General features: G+C 37.9%; 1 protein-coding gene across 1 annotated transcript in view; it reads left to right on the forward strand.

Moving 5' to 3' along the window:
• CADPS2 (Ca++-dependent secretion activator 2) overlaps positions 1-13,272 on the forward strand; it is a 346,061-nt gene that overhangs the window by 147,650 nt on the left and 185,139 nt on the right. Inside the window, exon 5 of the mRNA XM_009883694.1 lies at positions 10,489-10,569. Coding sequence (XP_009881996.1) covers positions 10,489-10,569 — 81 coding nt within the window. The remainder of the gene's footprint in view (positions 1-10,488; positions 10,570-13,272) is intronic.

Consider the following 13,272-nt stretch of genomic DNA (forward strand, 5'->3'; position numbering starts at 1 on the left):
ATCCGGGGGAAGGTGAGAGGGAGAATAAGAACACCCATTTCTTTTTATCATCTTAGCAGAGATTACCAGTGCAGTTGGGACCTCCACAGTATTTATGGTAGGCGTGTAGATAACTGCTTAAGTGCTTTTAATAACTCTCTGGAGGTTTCTCTGTCTCTCCATTGATTACCTAGGGACTGTAGGTTGCTGCCTTAAAAGATACTTTATTTGGATGGTACAAGAGGCTCTGTGCATAGCTCTGAAACTTTTTTTCACTGCCTAGCTGTAGGACGAGCACCCATACAAATAACAAGGCAAAGACTTGAGTGGAAAACAAATAAAAGTTGAACTTTTGTGTATGGTTATTTATAATTTCGTGGTTGCAAAGGGAGGAGTGGAAGGCATTTTGCATAGTTAGCAACAACTGAAGAATTTGACTTTTACATTGGGGAAGACACAGTGCTGTGATGAGTCTGTGAAGTCTGTCTTGACAGCATCCCTGAGCTCCAATATCTGGATATGAAAAACAAGATACAGTTGGATAAAATATGTTTACAGTATGACATATTAAGGATCTGAATATTTCTATTCCTGTTAATAAAAGAACGATGCTTTGCATTCATGTCCTTGATTTATCATCTTAATATTTAGAGTGATTACATCTGTAAATAGTGAACCTGCCATTATTCTTCTTCCTTCTCACTCAGCACGACATGCCTTCCTTAGGTTTTTGTCCTGTCCAACAGAGGTGGTTGAATATTGTAGTCTCAGCCAGAAAGAAGGGCAAACCTGGGGTTTGGCTACTCATCTGTGCAATTGTCACAAATGCCAGGAGAACGAGAGGCAGAAATTTCCATTGCTTATAGTGACACTTTTGAGTTGTACTAACATTTTTTTTTCTCATCTATAGTCTACCTCTGAGCCACTAAGGAGGATCCTAATGTGATTCTAATCATTCTAATGTGGCTTCTGGAGTTTAACGTTAATACTTGTTGATTTAAAAACAGTGTTGTTCTTAAACAGCCAATAGGCTGACTTGTTATCAGCCCGTGACACTTCTTCTGAATGACCCAGTTCTGTAGTAAATACCTGAGACCTGATGGTACTGGTTTTGAGGTGCAGTCTTGGTATTTTAGAAGGAGGTTTAGAAGGAGGTTTCTTTTGTTTTCCTTTTGATGGATTCCTAGAGAGTTTAAGCGTGGTTTCTGCCTGATTCAGTCTGTTTAGGAGAAGTGTTGCATCTTTGTTCAACATCTTCACGAATGTCCTGGAGAAGGCAGTGTAGGGGAAATCTCCGAGTTTACAGATGGTACTAAACTGTTTGGGGTACTCTAATGTTGCTCTAGTTGCAGGGAACTCCAGAAGTACCTCACAAAACTGCATGAGGAAATCACGACAGGTAAGCTCTAACGTAGATAAACGTAAGGGAATACATCAGAGGATAAATAAACTAGCGCATGCTCACAGGATGCTGAACTGAGCATGGACAGTTACAGCTCGAGAAAGACACTTTGCATTTCCCTGTGGTGAAATCATTCATTCTGTGTGCAACAGTAGCATCGTTTTCCTGCTGTATATAACCTTCTTATGCCCATATGTTGAGTATTGTGTGCAGCTTTGGTCTCCCCATCTCAGGGATATAGGGGAGGTCAGTGAGGACTAGATCATGGAACAGCTGCTTTTCGAGGAGAGACTGAAAGGGCTGAAGCTCTTCAGTCTGGAGGTGAGAAGGTTGACGAGGAGGAGTATGGTTGAGGTTTACAAAGCTATATAAAGGCAGTGGCCAAGGTGAATGTGTACCTTCACTCACCACTAGTAACTCGGGCACTCAAGAACGTTTGTAGGAGATTGAAAATGGATGAAACGCTTCCTTATGTGGCTTTTGGGGACCTTCCAGAACATTTTGTCATGGGCAGCAATGGGGGCAGTCAGCAGCAGAAAGTTCAGAAGGGTTTAATCAAGTTCCTGGAGAGCAGGTCCATAAATTGATGCTAATAGGACTAGGCCTGAATGTACTCTCTAACAATCCCCCTCACTTCCACGGGCTCCACAACTATCGTTAGAGTAATAACGCACTTCAGAGAATACCCAACCTCCAGCATTTTCCCCAGGTAACTTTGGCATTTGTCACTGTCACACACTCAGTTCTGAGCTGGATGGACTATTTGTCTGATTTAACAAGGTGTTTCTTCTGTCTGTCGCGTGCAAGGTAATTGTATAATCCAGAGAGAAAATAGGAAGGTATTTCCTTTAAAATGTGGGGGATGAAGCAGGAATTATACGTACATATAATTACATATTTTATTATTTGAAGACCAGCATCATTTTATGAGGTTGGTCAAAATGCCAAAAAAAAGGTTGTAAACCACTAGTTTGTAAAGTGAGCAATTTAGAATAAAGCACAATTTATAATTCTTTTTTAAAATTCTTGTAGCACTGGTTTGTGGAAGTGGAATTGCTTCTGTAAACTAAATGTTCTATCAGTTTGGTAGCCTCAGTTTCCTTCATTTTTCTGTATATGCTTTTAAGCTTTAAAACAAATAATCTGTCTTGTTTTATGCAGGCTTTATTGCATCTCTACCCATCATTTCCTTGTGAAAGCCAACGTTCTTGGCTTGCATTAAGCTTAAAGTCAATAGATTATTCTTGGACTTCTTTTGAGCAACTTATAAATACAATATAGGTAAAAGTAGGATAAACTAGTTGAATTGCTTTTAGTTTTATTATTTAAATCTTGTTGGCTTACCTAGAGGAAATCGCATGAAGATAGTGCTCATGAAAGCAACAGCCATATTACTTTTAAGCATGTATGAGGATAAGTGCTGTGGGATATGAACCACTCTGAAAACAAACAAGCAAGAATCGTGCAAAGGGTTACATAAATACTATTTTCACTGTCCGTGGTGGCCACTACATATGTACAACAAGAGGGATACTTAAATTCCCTGCTTTTTTTTTACCTAGTATCTTTGAGTAGGGGCCACCACTTGTGTAACAAGTGGGTTGTAGTTGAGTTACGAAGACAAGTGGACCTACAGCCAAGACCAAAACATAACTGGAGAAAGAGGTATGGTTTGCAATTCTGGGACTCTGCTTTATAGACTAGAGCCTCTGCTACAAAAATAATTTTAAGTGAATGATGAAGTAAAGTAAGCAAGATGGAAGAGCAGAAAAGAGCATCAAAGTAGTGAAACTGTTTTTTGTTAATATTCTAATTGGTGTAGATATAAATTCATGTTTCTACAATTCTCTTCGCTGTGGAGAAAGTCAGAAGAGAACCAGAATCATGGCATTTATGGACAAGCTTGTGACAGTGTATCAACACTGATATGAAATGAGAAGCCATTAATATAGTGAATAAGATAATATCCCTGTTTTTTTTTAATGTTGGAGTTTTCTTTTTTTTATTTTATTTTTAATGGATTTTTCCCTCTCAGAATCTGCTGGTACCAAGGTCCACATAATATAATAATTCTAAGGCTACGCAAAGAGCCTCTAATACTTACAGAGAACTGCTATGATGAAAATACAACCCAAAAAATACTAGCTAAAACCAAATCATTAACTAAGTACCTGCTATCTGATTTGTCTCTCCTTGGTGCATAAACAGACTGCTGTGCATAAATAAATGTTCAAAATACTTGTATTTAGGTCAGTGTATCTTTTTCACTAGAGCCCCACATTGCATAATTTGTAAAAACATGGTCCTTGTGAACCAAAGAAAGCTTCAACTTTTATCTTTGCATTAAATCAGAGGAAAAACTAGTAGCAGACTCAGTATTGTGACAGAGTGATTTCCTCTGTAAATATGAAGGCTTAGCAGACTTTCTTCAGATGTTATCATCCAAATAAAAGTGATTTGCATGCATTATTGATTTTATTTATTATTTATTTATTTATTTACAAACCATATGTCAAGGTGTGGCCAAGAAGAGAAACAGATCTTTTAACTTTTGGAATTTGTTAGCAGACCACCAATTTTAATTTCAGATCAGTGATCCAAAATAAAATGGAAAAAATGTTTCATTTGGGCAATTGATGCAGAACAATGATATGACGGTGTGTTGTGGAAAACACCGTCTATATAAATCAGTGAAAACCCTGTCTGGGAAGCCCTGCTCTCTCCTCAGCCTGTGTATGTAAAAAGAGAGCTGGGGTCCATTCAAATCCAAACAGGCAAACAAAACCACCATTCTTTATTATGCAAAAAGATTTGCACTACTCTTCCAAGTGTCCTGTTCACAAAGTATCAGTTCCAGCCAGTAGATAAAAACATGCAATAAAATATTGAGGACTACATTTTAATTTGGGTTGGGGCAAATGTTGAACCATTAATTTATTTTTCGATTTTATTCATAAAAGATGATATTAAACAGGGGATATATGTTGCATTTGAAGAATCCTTTGAAGTTCTTTTTAAAGTTTGGATTATTCTTTTTCATTTGAGACGTATTATTTTGACTAAGGTTGTCTGGCAAATATAGTCAAGTTATATGTCGATAAAAGGCGTTTAACTTGTTACTGTTTCTCTAAAAGGTTAATAGCAGTCAAATATGAAAGATGATTGTTAGGGAAATGGTCATCGAATCAAGTTACATTGTACATCTGCCAAAAAAAAAAGAGGAAAAAAAATTTTAGTACTCAATAGGAATTTCTATTAAGTAAACTCGAACTAATATTTGAGCTTTTTGCTGGCACTGTGTTACAGGAAAACTGAGTGAGTGGTTAGCTTGGCCAGTTGTCTGGAGGGCAATCTTCTTGTGCTCTGTTAGAGCCAAAAGGATGAGAGAAGGCTGTGAGGTGTGATGGGGCATTGTGAAAAGTTGTTAGAACACCTCGTACGGGCTTTGGGCCTGTAAGCTTTTACAAGTCTACTTGCTGCAGACGGATGAAGTCTTTCACTGGTTGCTGTGTTTGTCTTTTGACTTAGAATTAGCTGAAAATATGTACACTGCTATACCACAAGAGAAATAATTTCAAAAAGTGGTGCTTTTCCTCCCCCTTTGTTTTAACCATTAACAGATTTTCTCTCTCTGACATTCTTCCACGTACGTTTCGGGTAGAGCATGTGCAACATAGAAGCAAAGTTTATTTGCCCAATCCATCATTTTTTTGGTTTTTGTGTGTGTTGGCTGGGAAAAGGAGCGAGTTGGGAAGAAGGGAGAAGACGATTTAGGAACTGAGTTTTTAAAGTTTTTCTTTTGCAGAGTTTTGTGGGAAATCCACAGGTTTCACCTCCACCCAGGCAGGGCCAGCCATCAGCATTGCCATTTGCGTGATACATGATGGGGATTTTATAACGTGCAGAGAACGTGAGAGTTTTTAAATACCATTTTATAAATCTGCTTTATGAATCTGAATTAATCCACTATATAATCTATACACAAGGAAGAGAAAATGTTTTAAAATTGAAGCTGAACAGCATAACCTTCTCTGAAAGAGAGGAATGACTACATTTTCTTTCCTTTTACAGCTGTGTCTTTCTTGCTGTGAAACAGGAGGCAGAAGGTTTATGAAAAGGTCCAGTAGAAGCCACTTAGAAAGCTTCACACGTCCAGCCCTTTAATCAAATCTGGTTTTTTCCTCCTATAGGAAGTGGAAGCAATTTACTTCTGTCACAACTTTGTTCTTCAGAACTTAAGTCCTGCTGAATTCATGTCCAAAAACGTCTGCTGTCATAGGCTGGAGTTGGGCGCTCTGTTTTCGACCTGATTTGGAAGTTGTTGATCCTCCTACTTTTGCATGTGTAGCTGCTAATCTTGGTTCCCAAGGCTGGGAAGCTTCGGGAATCTCCACAGGCAGTTTGTGTTCAGCGCACAGCAGCTCCTTAACACTGCTGAGAATTGCAGCCACCTTTAATCTCTTCCCACTGTGTTCCTTTAGAGCAACTCCACCTGTGTAAAGATAAGAAGGGGAACAAATCTTGTGGGTCTTAGGGGCGGCAGGTCTGTCTGAACCAAAACTCCTTATTTTAGAGTCAGAGATAAGAGTAGCAAGGAGAAGGGTCTGAAAAACGCTGGTATTTGCATCTGCTACACCTGCTGCCTGCCTGCTGCTTGCTTGATTGACAACCAAAATTGAGCACTAAGACTTCTCTGGCGTTCACTTTCTCTTCCAGCCTTGCTGCTGGATGCCATTAGTTACATCCAGAAATCCATTTTCTCGAGCTGATTCATAATCACAACACCTTTAATCCAAGCCCTGTACTCCCTGTTGACAGTTCTTGCTTTGGCTGTCAGGCAGTAGTCAGGACTGGACCCTGCAGGGTACCTCACGTGGGCACCTACAAATAACCTGTCAGCTCCACAGGGCCCAGACTTGGTCACGTGTGGCAAAAAGTGGCTATACAGGAAAAAAAGAAAAAAAATAAAAAGACCGTTGCTGTCACACAGAGTGAAAAGACTTTGGATTTTGCGTTGCAGAAGTAAGAACAAGTCCTAAGTTGTGTGATCTGTCAGTTTAGTCATTAAATGTAGAGAAATTTATATTGCTTTGGGCAGGTAAATGTAAATTGGTGTTGATGTTACTGTGAATTAGAAAGCTGCAGGGAAGTTAACCAGACATTAATAAAATAGTCATTTGGAGGAACTATCAGTTAGTTTGAGCACTTGTGAATGTAAACAATAACTTGCAGCAGGTCAGTTCTTACCCATACTCAAATTGGTCTTGTTTCTTGGGCAGAGGCTATATGACTTTGCATATAGAGGAATGCAAATAACTGCCGTGGGCTTTAGTGCAGTATCTCTTGGCAGCATTAGTACCTTTTTTACCTTAAGTTACTGTTGCATATTAAACAGATTTTTTGCCAGTGTGCCATTCTTCTTTTGCACAAAAATGAACAAATATTTTACAGCCTTGTAAGTAATTTTGTTAAAAAAGTTGTTATTTAAATAGGAACCAAAAAGTATGCAGTCTTTTCCAAGCTTTTAAAATATGTAAACATTAATTCATTCCGATATATTTCTGTTCTATGCTGTTTAGGCACGCAAATCAAACAGCAGCTTGTCAAGCAAAATACCGTGTTATTGATCCAAATAGTGATTTTTAACTCTGATAAGTTTACAGTCTTTCTTAAATGAGCAAATAATCTGAGGAGTGTGGACGCTATGCATATTCAAGACAGAGAGCAGCACGACCTGAAAATGAGTCTGAATGCTGAATCTGATTTAGCCTCTGGTAGTGGCTGTTTGCAGCCTGACTGCTGCAAACTTCATTTTTCAAAGGTTCATAACTTGGCCAGAGTTGAGCTGATTTTCACAGGTGGGGCCCTGCTAAATTTCAGATCCTTACTTCAAAGCAAGATGGTGCTAAAGCTCTTTGACAAGATGGTCACCATTTTTCTTATTATGGATAAAGCAGCGTATTGTCTTCCCGTCTTCCCTGGCCTCTTCAGAAGCAATGGAGTGTTTCGGTTGAGATTGTTAAAGCAGAAATTTGGATTAGAAAACTTCAGTCTGTCTTTTAGAATTTGACACTTATATAAGCACCTGAAAACATCATCTAATAAGAATTGTTGGTCAACTTGGATATTGAGGACGTTCCCCCTCCATCTCTACTAATAAAGAAATTTGTAATAAAAATGATTGCCCTTTGCAGAGTGAGAAAAAATAAAGGCAACTTCAAGCATTAATGAATAAAAACATTTTTGCATTAATAGCTTGATGTCTAATGGTGGCAGGTTTATTTTAGAAAGCTGTTTTTATGTAACACTGTTGGAGGAAAAAAAAGATGATGAGCTGCCACTTTTTTTTTTTTTTTTTTTTAAGAGTGGCTTCTTATTCACCCAAGCGTAGTCATTCATACCTACTGATTTTTCTGAAGAAGCTTTTAAAATCCAAATAATCATCTTTGCAAAAAGAGAAGGCACAAGTGACACAGCTCTCTTATTCATACTGTGGCTCAGTTGGGAATTTTCCTACTGAATTAGCTAGCCCTCAAAAGGGGAGTCGGTGTCTTTGCGTAGGTCTTACAAGTTTGGGGGGGGCAGACATGGCATTTAGGGGAAACGTTGGTTTGTTTGGTCAGGACTTCTAATGTATTTTGTACTGAAAACAGGTCTCTGGTGTCTGTAGAGTCTTCTGTAGTGAGGTCCCTTGCTGCTAAAATACTGACTAATTGGTTACGTGAGGTTTAAGTGACGTGAGGAGCATCTCTATTGTTGGTGCAGTCAGTAAATAGCTATGATACAGCTATTTATAGCTATTGTATAGCTAATGCTACCATTGCAGAAAGCTGAAATGTTTTTATTAAATGGAATTAATATGTACCTTCTTTTAAAATAATCTCTAAGGCTATAGCTTTTTTTAAAAAACATGACTTCATATTTAAAGGTGGGAAGCATTATGTGATGTTATATAAATGCCAATTATTCTTTAAAAAAAAAATCAAACAAAACCCCTTTGCTTGAATTTGGAGTGATTACCAACTAGTGATTTCAGTTGCAATACTGAATACACCTTCATTAACTTAAATGATAATTTCATGTGTTTTTTAAATGAAGAAAAAACCCTAAATATCAGTCTTTAAATAACGGCTTATGCCTCTTCAAATGAGCTAATAATAGAGGCAGTCATTTAAATTGTGCCTTGACACAGGAAAAAGTTCTGGCTTCATTCTGCTTTGCCACACCCACCTTTTGCAGAAAGCAAAATTCAATCATCAAAATTACTTTCAAGCAGATATCAAGCAATTGCCTGTCATGGCATATATTATTAAAATAATGTTGACATTCTCTTATCCCAAAATGGAAAACAAAATTGTTTTTCATGTTAGACTGACTTTTGTACTGATTAAACAAAAATAATTGCAAAAATTATGTAGTTATGATACAAAGGAAAATAGAAGTTAGAAATATTCTTGGTGATGAGTTCAATAAGCAGTCTCTTACTCTGTTAAGAAGTGGAAGAATACAAATTTGGGAATTTACTTGAAATACTGTAATTTTATTCTGAAAACCTAAAATATTTGCTTTCATTGAGAACGCTTTTGCCATTTATGCTCACAGTCAAACTAGGAGCAGGTTTACAGACATACTTAGCAGGAAGACTCTTCCAGTCTGGAATGTGATCCATCTTCTCCTCTCTAGTTTACATCTGAGCATCTTTTAGGGATGCCTTCAGATTTTGTTCTCTTGCTTTCGGGTAGTCTGGATCAGTTCCTGCAAGGATCTTGTGAGATGCCAGATTGCACCAGGTGACAGATTGCATGTTCTGTCATCGCTTCCATACTAGCAGTGGAAAATTTCTCATCCTGTAGCTAAATGTGGTCAGATTTGCATTATATATGATGCTGTAATTGACCTGCAAGCACTGGATAGTGTATTTTTAATTATTGCTTTTTAAAAATTGGATTTTGAAAGAAAAAATGGCCAATTTTCGAGACCATCTTGGTTCAATAAGATCTACTGGATTTAGCTGAGGAGTGTTGCAAAGGAGATGGTGTTATGTATTTGAATAGTGGTCTTACTTTAAAAGCTCAGTTTAATGTAATCAATCATTTACCAAACTAACCGTGTGTTCTTTAGCTGAAGATGTCATTTAATTAGAGAACCAATTTTTTCCAGTTTACATCCCTAATCAATTTAAGGGTTTTTTTTAAAGTGAAGAGCAATTCAGGTATCCTTAAACCTTAGCCGCACACTAAATGCACTAGGGTCATACCAGCATGTCACATCGTGTCTTGGGTTAGCCCTCGGGACAGAGAGAGCCCTCCACTGGGTCTCCGAATTTGTCCTTGTTTGGCATTTATTCAGGTAAGAAGGCAAGTTGTGCCTGATCTTTTCCAGATGTTTCATGCTTCTTCCTCTTAACCAGCTGTGCAGGTCAGTGCGTTGAGGAGAAGCCCCACTTCACCTACACCACCAGCTCCCCACTGCCCTTAACAAGTAAACAGGTGAAAAATTAGTTGAGGAGTCTCTTTTCTGTTGATACCCCACTGTTCTGTTGGGGTGAAGAGATGTGTCCTTCCCCTTAACTTCCCTGATAGAAGTCAGATGTTTAGTCGTGACTATTGCCTAAGTATGAAAATATTGGAGGCTCAAAACCTAGATATGCCTTGATGTGAGCAGTTGGCCAATGTTTGGGGAAAAGAGCTATGTGAGTGAAATAATACCATACGTGGAAGGCATAGCCACAGTTTTCTTCCCCTATACCTATATGTTCCTATACAGGAACTCATGGCACCAAAGAGCAGATTTCTTAGCAAGCATTTTCTAATCTCACCGGTTTTCTGCTCCATGGAGAAATGTTTTCAGCTGCTATTTTTGTAAGAAAGTAATGGTGCTTCTGTTTAGCCTGAGTATTAAAATCTCAAGGGAATGGTAGCTACTCTTCAGAGACCCTGACCAGGGGTAGCTGGTGGCCACTACGTTGCTTTCATCTTGTCAAGACTGAAAGCCACATATTTGCTTAGTGTTTCACTGATTTTTAAGACTGAAAGTATTCCATTCATTTCTATTTTGGTTTTAACTACATTTCTCACCTTTAACTTTATTTTTGTTCTCTGTCCAAGTTGGATAATGGAGATGAGCAAGCAGCGCAGATCAGACGTGAACTAGATGGACGACTACAATTGGCAGAACAAATGGCAAGGGTAAGTGGTTGCTTTCATGTACCAAAAACATGTAAGATTTGGACAATAATCACAGAATCACAGAATTTTCAGAGTTGGAAGGGACCTTTAGAGATCATCTAGTCCAACTCCCCTGCTAAAGCAGGATTGCCCAGAGCACATTACTCAGGACTGCATCCAGGCGGGTCTTGAAAATCTCCAGAGAAGGGGACTCCACCCCCTCCCTGGGCAGCATGTACATGTCCCACATGTAAGTGGGACAATACATAGTGTGTGTTTCCAGTTTCTGATTCTAAAATTAAGCAGAAGATTGTTTGAAAACATAAGTCTGGCAGATGCATTTCTTTCTGCTCTGGAGCGTATCTGCCAACAAGGGTAGGGAGAAACCAGAACTTGCGTTTGGGAAGTCCTGTGTTGTGTGATCCTACCTTCCCTTCAGCAGCACCTCCAGTGGTGAAACAAAGGGTATATTATTTGCACATTTGGGATTATGTATTTTGGCACTAAAATAAGTCATCTTCTATATACAGAAGTGCATTAAACTGTGCTTAGGGTATAACCATAATGTTTATGTCTTACTGCAGGTTATATGTGATATACTTTTTAAGTATATATAACAGAGTTTATATTTAGAGATTAAGACTTAAGTTCATAATACTTACTTATATTAGTATTGCAAGTAACAAAACTATGAGTGAGTCTTGTAGGTCAAATTAGCGGTGATTGAGTAAGTTACAAATTCTTTCTGTAAATTTTAGAAAGCTAAGCCTATTTTCTCTCCTATAGCTTGTATTTGCTTCAGTGGACAGGGTTATGCCCTTCTATATTAAATATCACAGGTGGGATTGGTATTGGCCATATCTTATTAAATTTTGGGGAAAGACTCCTTTTGCACAGAAAGGCAATCTCAAGTCTCTTTGGTCTTCTGTGAAGCCCAGACTTGTAATCAAAATTGTCCAATAATCCTATGTTTGCTCTGTTGCCTTCTTGCCTTTAGCTCCAACAGTTACAAAATATTGGAAGCATGCATGTTATTCTCTGTGTGTGCAGAAAAATGTGTGTTATATTAGTATGATATTAATTGTAAAGCAGTAAAGATTCGCTTGTTTCTTTAAAAGGAAAAAAATATTGTCTAAGTCTGTGAAGTTCATAAATAACAACTTGGAGGTGTAATCTTCCTAAAAAGCAAAAGGCTGTCCATACAAGTTTTAAAATAATTTTAAAGCAAGTGAAAATTTAAACTTTGTAACTCTTGTTCATTCCGTCTCTGATGTATGTGCATACGCTGCACATCTGTAGATTTTTTTAAAGAAAAAATTATTTATGCTTTTTTTTTTTACCAGATCTGCTACTTGAAAACTCTCATGGTTGTCACAGTGTCTACTGCACAGTTTTGCACAGAATAAAGAACTCCATGTCTTAGCATGGTACATCCAAATCAGAAATCACAGTTTTCACACATGTCTCTTAAACTGCTTAAAATGCAGAACTTTTTCTGGGGGACTTTGAGACCTAGTCCTAATTCTAGCAGCTGTGAGAATTATTAAGATCATTTAAGCCTAAGCAATCAAATGCTGCAAAATATGAACTTTGTTCTCAGAGCTCAAAAGCAAGGTAAAAAGCTTTTTGATACCGGATTATGTATTCTGGCCACTTTGTTGGTAAAGAAGCGGGGTTTCAGTGATTACCTGCCTGTGAGAGAGTTATTAAACTGCAGCCTCAAAAGATTGGCACAGCTCAGGATAAATGTCTGCATATAGTTTTTTTTGGTGCCGTTGAGGTCTCATTCCTGGTTCCTGTAACACATTACTTGCTGATTTTACAAGTTTTTAACTATAAATTAGTTTATTTTAGCAGAAAAGATAATTTAGCCTATTTAGTGGAAGCAAGAACCTTAGAAATAAGTTCATCTATGACAGAATAAAATCAATGGGGAATGCGTGCATCTATTTGCCCATCTTTTTCTTCATATGACTAAATTTAAAGCAGTTGAAATCAAAGTGTGTATAACCTAATGGCACCTTCTACCTATTATAATCGGTGCTATGTTTTTATAAGATAAACTTTTGTGTGATCCTGTGAAGAGACTACCCAGTGTCTTTTCTCTGTGAGAAATGCATCCTGAAAATCCATTTTAGCACTCTCAGAATCCAGACTGAAGGCTAGTGTGTACAGCAGCACAATCAGTGTCTCGCATCTGTCCCCAGGGTCTTTGTTCCAGGATATATTCCAGTACGTTGCGCTCAGACTTCCCAAAATTCCAGTGCTGTGCTGAGGGCATCTGTTCTTCAGACAGTCCAGGCTTTTCAAATCAACATAATTACATTCCTGTGCATACGCACTAAAAAATAGTGGAAAACCCCCACTACTCTTCTTGTGTCTTTAAATTATTTTACATATTATGCGCTATAGCAATTTGTTACAAGTTCACTGTCTTAAAAAAGCAAATAAAAGGTTGGGGGTGTGGGGGTGAAATTTTTAGGCCTTGGAGTCTTTATGGAGGATCCTCACCCTTGTTTTGGGAGGGAGAGAAGTGACTACAAACATTCAAGGTAAAGGCCTCCATATATTCCGATAGTGCTGCCTTAAATCGTGGAAGATTATAGTCATAAAAAATACACAGCAAAAGGCATTATAAACAGTTTCCTTAATTTTTACATTGAGGTGGAAAAAGCATCTGAACAAGAGGAAAGATCTTTTAACGACATAGTAACAGTCTGTATT

Source organism: Charadrius vociferus, unplaced genomic scaffold, assembly GCF_000708025.1.
Source record: "Charadrius vociferus isolate BGI_N301 unplaced genomic scaffold, ASM70802v2 scaffold43, whole genome shotgun sequence".
NCBI classification, from domain to species: domain Eukaryota; kingdom Metazoa; phylum Chordata; class Aves; order Charadriiformes; family Charadriidae; genus Charadrius; species Charadrius vociferus.